This window comes from Chlamydotis macqueenii, chromosome 18 (assembly GCF_036417535.1).
Source record: "Chlamydotis macqueenii isolate bChlMac1 chromosome 18, bChlMac1.mat, whole genome shotgun sequence".
NCBI classification, from domain to species: domain Eukaryota; kingdom Metazoa; phylum Chordata; class Aves; order Otidiformes; family Otididae; genus Chlamydotis; species Chlamydotis macqueenii.
Window position 1 is genome coordinate 12,592,408 of NC_141573.1, and position 13,091 is coordinate 12,605,498.

The 13,091-nt window shown below is 61.5% G+C and overlaps 1 protein-coding gene and 1 long non-coding RNA gene across 2 annotated transcripts; one reads left to right on the forward strand and one right to left on the reverse strand.

The window, feature by feature from the left end:
• The first annotated feature begins 1,328 nt into the window (after window positions 1-1,328).
• On the forward strand, window positions 1,329-12,516 carry CYGB (cytoglobin). The gene is made up of 3 exons (XM_086762514.1): window positions 1,329-1,795; window positions 11,321-11,552; window positions 11,940-12,516. The coding sequence occupies exons 1-3, from the start codon at window positions 1,653-1,655 to the stop codon at window positions 12,102-12,104; spliced, it is 540 nt and encodes a 179-aa protein (XP_086618640.1). The 5' UTR covers window positions 1,329-1,652; the 3' UTR covers window positions 12,105-12,516.
• LOC147598518 (uncharacterized) lies at window positions 2,826-3,976 on the reverse strand. The gene is made up of 2 exons (XR_015260536.1): window positions 3,691-3,976; window positions 2,826-3,048 (listed from the first exon to the last, which is right to left on the reverse strand). It is a non-coding gene; the product is annotated as an uncharacterized LOC147598518 (long non-coding RNA).
• Window positions 12,517-13,091: the final 575 nt, after the last annotated feature.

Here is a 13,091-nt window from a genome sequence, read left to right on the forward strand (position 1 = left end):
CTGCGTGGTGGCCACTTGGGGACTGGTTAATATTTGAGCTCACGGGTGCTGGTCCCAGTGGCTAATGGACGGGGGGCAAATCCAAGCTTTAAGCTGGCTGGTGAAAATCTGATGGTCTGGTGGTGTTACTGGGGACCTGGAGGATGTCTCACCTCTGGCTGGCCGTGCTGCTGTGGGTTCGGCAGCTCCCAGCTGTCCCCCAGCCAAGGGGTTCATGGACACATGGGGCTCCCGGTTTGTCCCAGTATAAAGTGGACGGGGGAACTGCGGGGAGCATCTTCTCCACCAGCTCTTGTAGGACCTGCAAGAGCAAATCTGCTGACGGTGCCGGTCCTGCTGCTGTGAGCCGAGTCTGGTTTTGGGGAGAAATACAGCTTTTTGCCTCAGCTGAGCTGCAATAACACAGCTCCAGCCCCCAGAGGGGCTCAGCCACCCCCCAGCCCCTGCCTGTCTGGGTGTCGAGCTGCACCCTCAGCCCGTCTGTCTGTCCATCCATCCATCCGTCTGTCCGGCCTGTGAGGTGCGCGGCGGCGCGGGAGGCGGCTGTGCGCACCAGGCTGCTCCTCCAGTCTCCGATCCCCCTCTGGGGGATTGCCGGTTATTACAAGCCTCGGCAGTATTTTCCTTCTCCCTCTGCAAATGGACTGGGCTGCGGGTTTAATGTGCTGGATTTTCTGGGAGCTGGAAATGGCATTTGGGTAAAAATCGAGCCCACGAAGGCGGCGGGAAGCCTGGCATGGAGGTGTTCCCGCGCTCCTCGTCCCTGCCAAGGCGCTACCGGGAGCGATGCGCTCGCAGAACGACAGCGAGACATTCGTCTCGCCGGTGCCTTAACTCCCCATCCCCTTACACCGGGTCCTGCCGCGAGAAGGGAGAGCAAATCCTCATTAAAAAAAGTCCCCGTGGGATGGACCGTGGTCTCCTTTGGGCGGCAGAGATGCTGGGGTTGGGGGTGCCGCCCGCTCCCCTCTCGCCCTGACTGCCCAAGAACAGGAGGTGAGCGAGGGTCTGTCCGTCAGAACCCAAATACGGGGGCGCGGAGGGGAGAGCAGGGCAGCGCTCACGCAGCCGGCAGCTGGGATAACTTCAGCTCGGCGCTTTGCCTTCTGAATTCCCTCCGAGCTGTTTACAAGGGCTGGGAAAAAAACTTCCAGCCCTACCTCCCCCTCGCAGCCCCGTCCTGATGTTGCCCAGAACATCTCCCTCATCCCTCCCTTTCGGGGAGGAAAAAAAAAAAAAAAAAGGGCAGGAGGGAGGAGTGGGAGAGAGGAGGAGAGAGGGAGAAAGTGAGCTCACGTTCACACGTTGGTGGAGAGGCTGGTCTTGCGATGCCTTTGAATATTTCACTTTTAGGCAGTTCCCCACCAGTCAGCACACGCACTCGAGGCGAGCAGAAGCAAACCACAGCCATGGACGGCGCGGGGAGACCTGGCGTCTAATCGCACGCATCCTACCGCCGGGATCTTGTTTTTAAATTACATCTCCAACCACGCCGGCAGGCAGCCGCTCGCACACGCACGCAGCCAGCCACGCGCCCGCAGAGCCGCCAGCGCCCTGCAAACACCTTGTCTCTCCGCGCAGGATATACCCGCCCGCACGCATCTCGCTGTATCTCCTCCTGGCTTCCCGGAGGATCCTGCCGGCTGTTTTTCATGGAGAAAGTCCAGGGAGAAATGGAGATTGAGAGATGGGAAAGAAGTGAGGAGATCTCAGATGCAGAGAAAAAGGTTATTCAAGAGACATGGAGCAGGGTGTACGCGAACTGCGAGGACGTTGGGGTCTCCATACTCATCAGGTATTTAAAAAACAAAACAAAAAAAAAGCAGCAAATCCAACTAAATCTCTTTCTAGCTGAAGGAAGAGGCAGAACAATGTCTGTAACCGAACTGGAATGACTGACAGCGAGTGGGGAGCTGGCTGGGCGCTCGCTGGCGGGGAGCAGGCAGGGTTTCGCAGCACTCCTCTCATTTCCACACCTCTGAGCGGGCGGCGGCGGGGGGGGAGCGGGGGGAGCCTCCGCGGGGACTTCGGGGGAAGCTGCTGCCACCGCAGAGGTCACCTTAGCCCGCGGACAGAGCTGGGGGGGCGAGCGGTGCTGGGCTTGGGTGGGCTGGGGGTATTTTATTTTAATTTTTTTAGCCCCCCCGACCCCCCCAGTTAGCTGCGTGTGGATGGCATCGGTGCGTAACCGGCTGGCGGGTGAAATAATGCAAGTTGGGAGCCAAGATAAAACCCAAGCAGGTGTGGCTCCGGGGGCACCATCTGTCCCTCCGGCGGCAGCGTCGGCGGGAAGGAGAGCACTGGAGTTGGCGGCGGAACGGGGGCGCAGGGGTCGCAGGCAGGAATGGGGGGCGGTGGGAGGGGGACAGGGAGCCAGCCGCGCCGGGGAGCGGGGTGCGGAGCGTCGCCTGACGGCGTGGGGTTGTGTGGCAGGGATGGACCGGTCATGAGCGCGGCATGCGTGTGCCCGAAGCCGAAACGGGGGAGATGCTCTTGAGGGGGGCATAGGGGCAGGTGGGTGTCCTTGTGTGTCCCGGGAAAGTGCCAAGCGGGAATGCCACGGGGTCCCGGGGATGCCGGGAGTTTGGGGTGTCAGTGGGGGCCGCACCAGCAGGCCGTTCCCTATTCTGGAGGGGAGCGGAGGCCGGGCAGGGTGAGGAGAGGGGCGGGCGGGATGCCCGCAGCGACCCGTTGGCACACAGCAGGGATGCTCCCCAGGGAGCCCAGGCTCCCACCGCCCCCCCAGGGCCCAGCGGCGCAAGGATCGCCCCGGCCAGGGTCCCCCCTGGACCCGACCCCCGGCACTGCAGGGGGGCTGCGCTGTGCTCTTCCCATTTTCCTCCTGCGGCAGGGACTGTGGGTGCTCGGCGAAGCCCTGGGGTGGAGGTGTTGTTTATTACTCATCACCCAAAAGTTTTCTAGGAGGCTGAGCGAACGCCCCGAGCTCCAGGATCTGCAGAGCGCAGAGCCTGGACGTGTGGGTGAGCGGGGTCCGTTCCCCTCCAGGCTCGCCACCAGCGCTGTAACAGGATTTTCCCAGCAAGACCCCTGCGCGGAGAACCCAAAATGCCGTTGGAGTCCCCTCTCCGCATCCTTCTCAAACTCTTCCTTCTCGCAGAGCCCAGGGAGGGCTGGGCCCACTCCCCGCAGCCCCCGCACTGCTCAGACACCCGGGGGGTCGGGAGGTGCGACAGCCCCGCGGCCAGGGACGCCAAACCCACCCAGGCTGGGGTTGCGGCCCGCAGAGCAGAGTTCTGAGGGATGTGAGATTCCCCAAATTTTCCCCATCCTTGCCCGGTCCCCGGGTCGCGCCATGGCCCACTCAAGCGCAGGCAGGTGCCCCCTGCTTGGGCAGAGGGAGGGTGGCCGGGTGCGCGTGGCTGGCGCCGAGGGACGGGTGGCAGTGCCGTGGGGGGGTTCACCCCGGGGCAGCCTGTCACTCTTGGTGTCCCTGTGCGCAGGGCGGGGGACGAGGGCGGTGCGGTGCGGGCACCGTGTGGCCAAGCTCTGGTCCTAGCTCAGACTTTCCCAGTGGAAGTTTCTGTCCAGGTTTTGTTATTCCAGGGAGAGTGGTGGCCCCGGGCAAGGGGTTTCCCCCACACTGTGCCAACACGGCAGGGCTGAGCGGGCGCCGGGGCGACCCCGGGCTTGGCTGTGGCACAGGCCGCGGCACGTCCCTGCTAAACCTACCTCCACTCCTCCACCAGAACTTCCCTCGGATGCTCAAAGCCAGGGCTGCACTTTCGCTGCACGTCCCTGGCGCTGGCGGAGCAATTTGGGAGAGCCACTGGCCCCTCCGGCAGCACCGGGGGAGCAGCGCAGCTGCCCGTGTCCCCGCGCCGTGGCGGTAAACCCCATCTGCACAGAGCACTTCGTGCCGCCACCCTGAGCCCCACTTTCCCCGTTTTCCCTCTGCGAGCTCCAACGAGCTCGCCCTGGGCTCCCCGGGGAAGCGCGTGCCGGTGAAAGCAGGGCAGCCCTGGCCGGGGCTGGGAGCATCGGCGGCCGCCGCGCTCTCCCGGCTGCGTTTCCCAGCTGGCATCAGCCGCCAGGAGAAGTGGGTCATGCGTGGAGGCCGCCGGGAGCCCAGGAAGCGCGGGCGGGCAGCCACCACTTCCCAAGACATGATTCAGTAGCTCCGGAGGTTGGGGCTGGGGAGGGGGCGGCTGCGGCCGGCGGTTTGGGTGCGAGGTGGCCTGGCCAGTGCACTTTTGGGTGCACACACGTGCAACGCACCAGGGGCTGAGAGCTGCCCCAGCCGGCCTCCCTGCTTAACCAATACGGCATTGCTCATCGCCTTGCTAGGGAAACTGAGGCAGAAGGGGTGTGCACCACGGTGGCCGGGAAGAGGGAAGGGGGCTGCACAGCTCTGGGCCCCTCTTTGGCGCAACCGCCATGCGCAGAGCGGTGGAAGCGGGCAGAGCTGTCAGCAGCCACGTTTCTGGTGTCGGGGTTGCGAGCGGGGGTCGCCTGTGCCTGGTGGTGGAGGGTCTCCGTGCTTTCCTGCTCCATCCCCTCTCCATCCCTTCGCAGCTGCTGAGGGCAGGGAATGACTTTTTCCCATGCAGGAGGGGCTGTGGCTTTGCAGTAAAGGGTCAAAATTAATCTGGGGCCTGATCCTGTGCCCCCAGGGCAGGGGCAGGGGGGCAGCGATGCTCCCCCAAAAGGCAGCAACGGGGAGGGCTGCAGTGCCGGTGTCCCGTGGGAGCCCAGCCTGGCTCTGCCCCTCCTTCAGCCCCTTCACAGCAACCTCCTCCTCCAGCCTTCCCATGCTTTGCAGATGGGGAAACAGAGGCATGGAGCTGGGTGTGGGGTTCCCACCCTGACGGCTGCTGCTTGATCGCGCAGCAGCCCCCGGGGTCCCGCCAGCAGCACGATGGGGTGCTGGTCCCGCAGGGCCTCTGGGCTCCCGGAGGACATACACAGGAATAACAGGGACTCTTGGCTGAGTCCAGGGGGCCATGGGAATCTGCACTGCGGTTAAAACTGTGCCGCTAATTGACAGTTTCCTCGGTGGGAGAGCCGCCTCGGAGGAAGCACAGTCTCCTCGCCTCGCTCATCTTCCTCCCCCAGAGCTCAGGGGCCTCGAGGGCTCCAGCTCCCAGCAGCCACCTTAACCCTTGCTGGAGCGGGACCCTCAGCCTGCATGCTGGGGCCGTGCATTTTGGCCGGGTCTCTGCCGAGCGGGCGCATCGGTCAGCGCGGCCTGTAGCCTCCCCGTGCCCCCTGGCTTGTTACCGTGCCTCAGTTTCCCCATCTGTAATTTAGCCCCCCAACAGGGCTCGCTGCGGGAGAGCCCAGCGTGCGAGGGGAGCAGGGCAGCTCTGGCGCTGCGTCAGCCCTCGCTGTGCGGCGCGGGAGCCCCTCCAGCACCCGGCCATCGCTCCCCAACCCCTGCCTTGCTCTAACACCTCGCAGTGGTTTTTTGGCGATACCCCGCGCGCCAAGATCGTGCCGGGGGACGCAAGCGCCCAGGCGGCTCAGCCTCGCCCTGCCCACCGCGCACGTACCACGGTTGCAGATGCAGGACCACAAAACTTGGCGGATCCCACCAGGGGATAAAACCCAGGGATATTTTCTGTTGGCTCCCCAAATGTTAATGCCGTGCCAAATGCGGGCAACACCACCTGCCACCGCCGGCTGTGCCACACCCGAGGGGCTTCTCCATCACCCTTCTCTCCATCACCCTTCTCTCCATCGCCGCTCCAGACCCATCAGCTTTCCAAATTTTCCAAACTGTTGCCTTCTCCATCGCACCTGATGCGCTCCTTCCCTCTCAGGAGGCGCAGGAGAGGAAGGGAAGGGGCTGCCGGCACAGAATCCGGCCCCTGGACTTTGTCAGCGGCTCAGGCTGAGCGAGCACACCTGGCTCAGACCGCGCAGAGAGCTTCCAGACGCGACAGCGTTCCTTGGGGGCCAGGTGGTGTTGTGAGTTTTAGGTTAAAATAGCAAAGAGCTTGGGTAATGAGTCTGGCTCTGCAGAAAACCCTTTTTTTTTCATCTGAATTTTAAAAAAGTGTCAAATCCACCCAAAATGGCATTAAAGCAATGGTTTTGCAGCTGCCCCCCAAGCTGACGTGTGTTTTGTGGCCGTGTCCTGCGGGAAGGAGTCCGTTCCGGCTGCTGACGGGTAAATTTCAGAGCAAAGCGGCTCAGGGAGGTCCCCTTGCTGCGCTGTCTCGCTTCGAAACGACAACCTGCCGTGCAGCGATGGCCCTGGCCCACGGCTCGTCACATGCTGGTCAGTCATGGTGGTCAAGCTGGAGAGATGTTCTTCTGGAGACACGGGGAGCCTGAGAGCGGTAGTTCTCCACTCCACTGACGAGGAACATTTTTGGGGATCCCTGTGGCACCCACCGTGGCCTCGGGGCTGCCAGCAGCTCTCCAGGTGTCCCGGGAAGAGCCTTTCCCGTGCCCCCTGTCCCAGGGCTGCCCTGGCATCGCTTGCGAGCTGCGTGGGGCTAGGAAAATCATACTTGACACCCCGAGAGCTGCGAGGTCAGGGGAAGCAAAGGCACAGGGGTGTCGAACGCTGTTCCTGAATGGGTTCCCTGGCTATGGCTGAGGAAATCCTGGATGTGTTGGTGCCAGGCCTGAAAATCCATCCGCCAGCGCAGGAGGCGAGGGCCGAGTCTCTGCTTCGCTAACCAGCGCCGTTAACGAGGCCGCTGCAGCGGAGCAGGGCCACACGTCCGAACGCAGCCGGCAGCTGCGTTCGGACATCTGCAGAGTTCCAGCGCTCGTTAAAGGCAGGGGAACGTCGGGAGAGCCCTCGCTGGGCTGGCAGGTGCTGAGCGTGGCTGGTGATGCCGAACGGGGCTGCTGGAAATCCTCGCGGGAGTGCGGGAGAGGAGAGGCAGCGGCAGCGGGGGTGCTGGCATGGGGCTGCGCCATGGTTGCCGGGGGTTCCCGATTTTGCTGGATGGGTCACAGGTCCCAGCGCAGGCACCTCATCCTCCCAAACCTGGGTTACCCCTTCATCACCCCCAAACCCCTCCGCTGTCCCTGGGGGCCGGGGATGCGCAGCTGGGCTCTGTCCAGATCCGTCCTCACCACGCGTCTCCCTCGAAGGCAAGAGTCACGTTTTAGCGTGGTTTCCCAATAACCACGGAGCGCGCCGGGCCCCGCTAGCCCCAGCTGCGGGAAGGGAGCCCGGTGCGGGGGGATGCTGGCGGCAGGGTGGAGGGGGCCGACTGGGGCGTGCTGGGCCCTCTGCCCCGCAGCTTCACAGCGCTCGGGGCATCCCGGCCTCCCAGCACGGCTCAGCCTTGTGCTGGAGTGTGCTCCCGAGGCTCCGCAACGGGACGTGGGAGGAAGGCCAGCTACACCTCTTCTCCCTCTGCTGAGGAAGAGGTTGAATTTCGCGTCAGTGTGTGGCCTGGGGGCTTGGCTCCATGCTGGAGCTCCGTGCTGCCCACCACCATCTCAACCGGTCCATGAGCCCTCGGAGAGAGGACACGGGGGCAAGCAGGCACCATCCTCTTCTTACTCCTGTTAGATTTGCATTTTTCTATCTTTTTTATCTTTTCTTTTTCTATCTCAGTGGCATTGACATGGCCGAGACCTTTCCCATCATGGCTGGGAGCTGTAAAGGGGGGCAGCACCCAGCACCCCAGCCTGAAAATAGGCTGATGGACGTACCGGTGGCTGGGGGGAGCAGGATAAGGGGCCGGCAAAGCGGTGAGACAGCCCTCAGCGTAATAAATAGCAGCACCACACACCACCTGCCTACCGTTATCAGCTGCTTTGTGGGCACCCGAGCAGAGAGGAGACGAAGGAGAGGTTTGGGAAGGGACGCGGAGAGGCTCCAGGCTGCCTTAGAGAGAGCTTCTCCCACGTAGAGGGACGAGGCGAGAGAAAACAGGAAAGCATGGGTAGGAAAATCTAGCAAAAAAAAAAAAACTCTACAAGTGCTGGCTGGGGGTTCAGCCAAAGCCTCCCAGCAGCTTCCAGGGCTCACTGGCAATTTTTGTGCCCTGCGGTTTGCAAGCAGGGCAGGTGAAGCATCACAGGTTGAGGAGCGGAGGGGAGCGAGCAGCTTCCCCTTCCCGGGAGGGAGCCGGCTGGGCTTGAGATTCCCTCCATGCGGGTTTCGCTCTGCAGGGGCCGGGCTGAGGGAGGAAGATGGGGGAGATGGGAGGAAGATGGGGGAGACAGGAGCAGAAGTGGTGTCTCTGCTCCCGAACAAAAACCAGGTTCCCAGCCACTGCAGTGCTTTTGCACCTTAATTATTTCCTTTGGCTCTGCTACTGGGAACGGCTGTGTCCTTAAAGTTGTTAAAAAGGCAAAAGGGAGAGGAAAGGCCATCCTGACATCCTGTCCGTGGGTCCAGACGCTGCTCGCAGAGGACGGATGAGCGGGCGCAGGATGGAATAGCTTAAAGAGAGATTTAATGAGGTCGGTATGCAGGCATCTGGCTTCTATCAATCATCATTTGGTGTGATAGGCAATGGTAAATACCATCCTTTCAATGACTCCGACGAAGAAAAAGAGCCCCAAACATACGTACACATAATGAGCCAACCAAATTCCAGAGCCTGAGATGTTTGAACTCTTGAAAAATGTTCTGTGGATGGAAAAACCCCAACTGACACCTCTTCTAATTCACTATTGTTTGAGTTATTTTATTTCTTCCTTCCCCCCCCCCCCCTTCCTCTGGTTATATTTAACCTTTGTGTTAAATTAATCTTCTCTGTTTATTAACAACTAGCACCGAGCCAGCCTTGTTCCCTCTTTTTCTCCCTTTGACAACTCAAATATTTGCTCCAGGCAGAAGTTCTCGCCACAGGCGCCTGCCTTTCCCCACCCTGCAGAGAGGCGCTGGCCGGGGAGAGGTGGCCGCAGGTCTCTGGCTGGCCACACATTTGCTCCTCAGCCGGGGGTTTGGGGGTTTTTCGTCCCTCCAGCACCGCTGCCGCCCCTCTTGCTGGTCCCTCAGGAAAGCCGCCGGGCTCAGCTCCCAGCGGGACATCACCTTGAGGGTCTGCAAAACAAGGAGAGATTGGAAACCCAATATCTGGATCCTTCACTGGCCTGGTCTCACCTTCGCTGGGGACTTTTTGGGGGCTCCATCAAGCATTGCTGCTGGCGTGGGTGGCCAGGGAGGTGGAGGTGATGCTGCGGGAGAGGCACGAAGCCTCTGCTCCTGCTCTCCAGGGGTATCGGCCCCACCGGCTCCTTTCGCCCCTTCTCTGGGCGGGGGCAAGGCAGGGGGTCGGTCTCCCCTTGCTGCACCCTTTCTGCCGAAAGACCCTGGCTCAGACCAGGAATTTTTTTCTCAGCTCATTCCGTGGGTCTTCACAACCCTTAAGCTGGGATCAAATCAGGTTTCTCAGGGACCTTCCGATGGTTTGGGATTGGACTTGGGCATGTGTTGGGCAGGGCAGCCTCCATCCCCTGCCTCGGGGCAGTCTGTGGGCAGCAGGTCCCGCTCCCAGCAGCACGCCCTGCTCCCAGTGTCCAGAGGGATGCCTGCCAGAGCTGGAGAATGAGGGGGGAAAGGTCTACAGGACAGTAAAACCCTTAGGTCCCACCTCGGCGGGGTGTTTGCTCTCGATAGCCGGAGGGCAGGTAGAGCTGCGGGCTGGGGCTGCAGCGCAGAGGTGGGGAGGGATGGGACGGAGGAAGAAGGATGCTGGGACCGCATGGAAAGAACGGTCCCATTAAAACACAGAGGAACATTTGGCCTTCTGTTGGGAAATGCTCCGGGTGGAAGCCTTGAATCCCAGGAACGGTGCTGTCTGCGTGGCCTCGGCCAGCTCCATCCCCCAGCCAGGGGCCCAGTGTCCATCCTGCCCGCTCCCTGCTCTGATGGCCTCTCTTATGGCTCCAGAGATGGACTGAGCATCACTGCGGCGACAGGAGCTGGAGGCAGCCGGGCCTGGCGATGATTTATCCTGACAGGGACCAGATGTGTCAGGAGGAGCGTTGCCGCAGCGCGGCTGCACAATAACAAGAGGAGTTTTGCCATGGGTCCCCCCTCTCCGCGTTTCAAAAGCAACACCTCGTCTCCCTCTTCCACCTTCCTTCCTCCCCCACCCTTTCCGCCGCGCACTCTTCACACCTCCAAAACCTATTTTGGGCCGGCTGATGGATCCCAGATGCCTCAGGGAAGCAACAGAAGCGGCGGTGTGCTCCAGGCGCTGCCTCGCACCGCTTTCTTGGCAATGCCCCCGAGCTTTTGCAAGCCAAGGGAGAGGGGGAAGGAAGGGAGGGGGGAAAGGAGGGTAACGAAGTGGTAAACGAGCCTGGTCCTCAATATTGCAATTATCCATGGAGCGGTGAGAGGGGAAGGGGATCCCACCCCCTCCTGGAGAGACATAGCAATGGTTGGGAAAAGGGGTGGGATAAGGTCCCAAGGTTTGGGATGGTGCCTGGGGAGGGGGTTATAGCAGCCTGGAAGAGGGGAGGAGGCAGCCGGTGTCTGCCTGGAGCTGGGGACACGGGGGACAACGGGGGGACAGGCCTGGGAGCCGTCTGCCACCTCCTGAGCATCCCTCACTGGCTGCCATCCTGGCAAAGGGGGGCCCAGGAGGAGGCAGCTGCCAAGAGCGACCGGCTGCGGTGCTGGCGTCGATGGTGCTGGTACCGGTGGTCCCAGCCCTGCACCCCATCGCCTTGTGCCCCCCACAGCCCCCGGCTCCCTGGGGAGCTCGGCCCATCAGCTGTGTTTTGTTGGGGTTGGTTTCATCCCGCAGAAAAGAGGGTCCTCGGTGGGTTTGGGGTGTCTGTGCTGGGGGAATGGCTCCTGGTGCAGGTGAGCAGGGATGTGGGCCCAGGGCTGAGATCTTGCTGGAGACTCTGGTGGGTGACCTGTGCAAGTCAGGGACATCCTGGGCAGGGGGAAACTATTTTGGGTGGTGATGTAGGAATAAAGCCCAGGGGGCCAGGGAGCTGCTGTGGGACTGGAGAAAAGGGACAGGGAGAGGCTGGCTGGGATAAGGGAGGAGTTTTGTGTCCTCACCTCCAGCTCTCTGAGACAGGACATCACGCTTTGATGTGTGTGGGCATGTACGCAGCGTCTGGCACGCCTGGGCTGGAGTCTCGGTGTCAAGAACTCGCTCTCACTTCTGCTTTGTCAATGAACATCCAGCTGCGACGCCCTTGTAGCAGGCAGTGAAGGTTGGGGAAAAAGGCAAAAGGCATTAACCTGCTGGTTTTTAGGCAGCTGAATGCCGCAGCTCCCGGGGAATTCAGTGACAAAAGCAGCCCTGGCTGTGTTGGATGCGAGGGGATGGCTTCCAGCATCTCCACCACCCTGTGCTTTGCTTTAACCCCACAGCCTGCTCTCACGGTATTTCGTCTCTCTTCTTTCTGGAAGGTTTTTTGTCAACTTCCCGTCGGCCAAGCAGTACTTCAGCCAGTTCAAGCACATGGAGGACCCACTGGAGATGGAGAGGAGCTTGCAACTGCGTAAGCATGCTCGGCGGGTCATGGGCGCCATCAACACCGTGGTGGAGAACCTCAACGACGCCGAAAAGGTCTCCTCTGTTCTGGCCCTGGTGGGCAAGGCCCATGCCCTCAAGCACAAAGTGGAGCCCATCTACTTTAAGGTAAAGGATGGGAGCAAAAATTAAGAAAAAAAAATCTGCGGGATGCTTTAGGGATTAGGAAGAGGGCAGGAGCTGTGGCGAGCGGGTGCTCGCCCGGAGGAGGGTGGCTGGTTGTGTGGGTTGCTCCTCACCTGGCTGTGGTGTCCCCCTGCGATGCTGGCCCGTGCAGACCCCCATTCCCAAACGCAGCCGACGCTGGAGCATCGCTGCTCCCACCCGGGGAAACGCACCCGCCTGCGTCCTGCGTGCGTCTGTCCCATCTGCAGAGAGCTGGCATTCCCAGACCTCAGCAGGAGTACTAAATCAGATTTTGTAGGAAAAAAGCCAAGTTTGCCATTAGCTGCTCCCTGGAGAGTCATTAACCCCTTGTTCTCCACCTCCCTGCAGAAACTCACCGGTGTCATGCTGGAGGTCATTGCTGAAGAGTACGCCAATGACTTCACCCCTGAGGCGCACAGTGCCTGGACCAAGATGAAGACCCTCATCTACACCCATGTGACGGCGGCCTACAAGGAGGTGGGCTGGGCGCAGTACCCCACCGCCACCCTGTGAGCGCCCGCGGGGCCAGCGAGGGGCAGGGAGGGTTTCGCTCACCCCAGGACTTCACTCTGGTCTCTTCTCAAGATCTTCGCGCAGTCTGGGGAGCCCGGTAGGGCCAGCTCTATCAGCTGCCAAGTCACAATTCGATCTCCACGGGGTTTAAAAACAAAGTAAAGCCAAAAAAAATAATAATAATCAAACCACGAAGGGAGCGGGTGGGTCGGGGTGAGGGAGTTGCGGGGGATGCTGGAAGGGGATGCAGAGTTCGAGGGGAGAGCAATGGTCGTTGGCTCCATCTCATTGTCCTGTCCTGCCCATCACCACCTCCCGCGTCCCGCGCCTCGTGATGTGCGGCCCTGTTCGCTGATGAACGACGTGGCCTTTGCTTTCCATGTGAAGCCCCCCAGTAAACCTGGTTCCTTGCTTTTTGCCCAGCTGGCGCCCAAAACGCTTTGCTTCACATTTTCTCCACTCGCCCGGCAGGGCCGATGGCTGTGGCCAGAGCTGCTCTCCGCTCTCCGTCACTCTGCGCTGCGGGCCGGCAGCAGCTGTCGCCTCTCCCGCCACCTGTCACTCCTCTCCTTGGCCAGCTGCTGCAGACCCTCGGGGGCTGGGGGCGCGAGGGGCTGGAGAAGCCGTGCTCCCCCCGTGCAAGAGGTGGGGACGCCTTTGGGCTGCCTCCCCTCATGGCTCGGAGCATGGGGCGTCAGGAGGATCCCCGTGCCAGCTCCCGTGGGCAGCGGGACGTGCGTGAGGATGAGTGTGGGTGGCACGGCGGTGGACCACTGCCCTGGGAGCCGGCATGCGTAGGTCGGTGCGGCTGGCGGCAGGGTGCTGCAGGGATGTGGGGCTGGGGGCTCCAGGCTGAGGTCAGGAGGGGGAAGGATGGAGCAGACATCGCAGGAGGGATTCCTGGGCGTGGAGAAAGGTCCCTGCTCTCTTAAAAATTAATAAATAGCCTGTTAGGTAGAGCATATTCCTGCCCTCTCGGTGAAACCG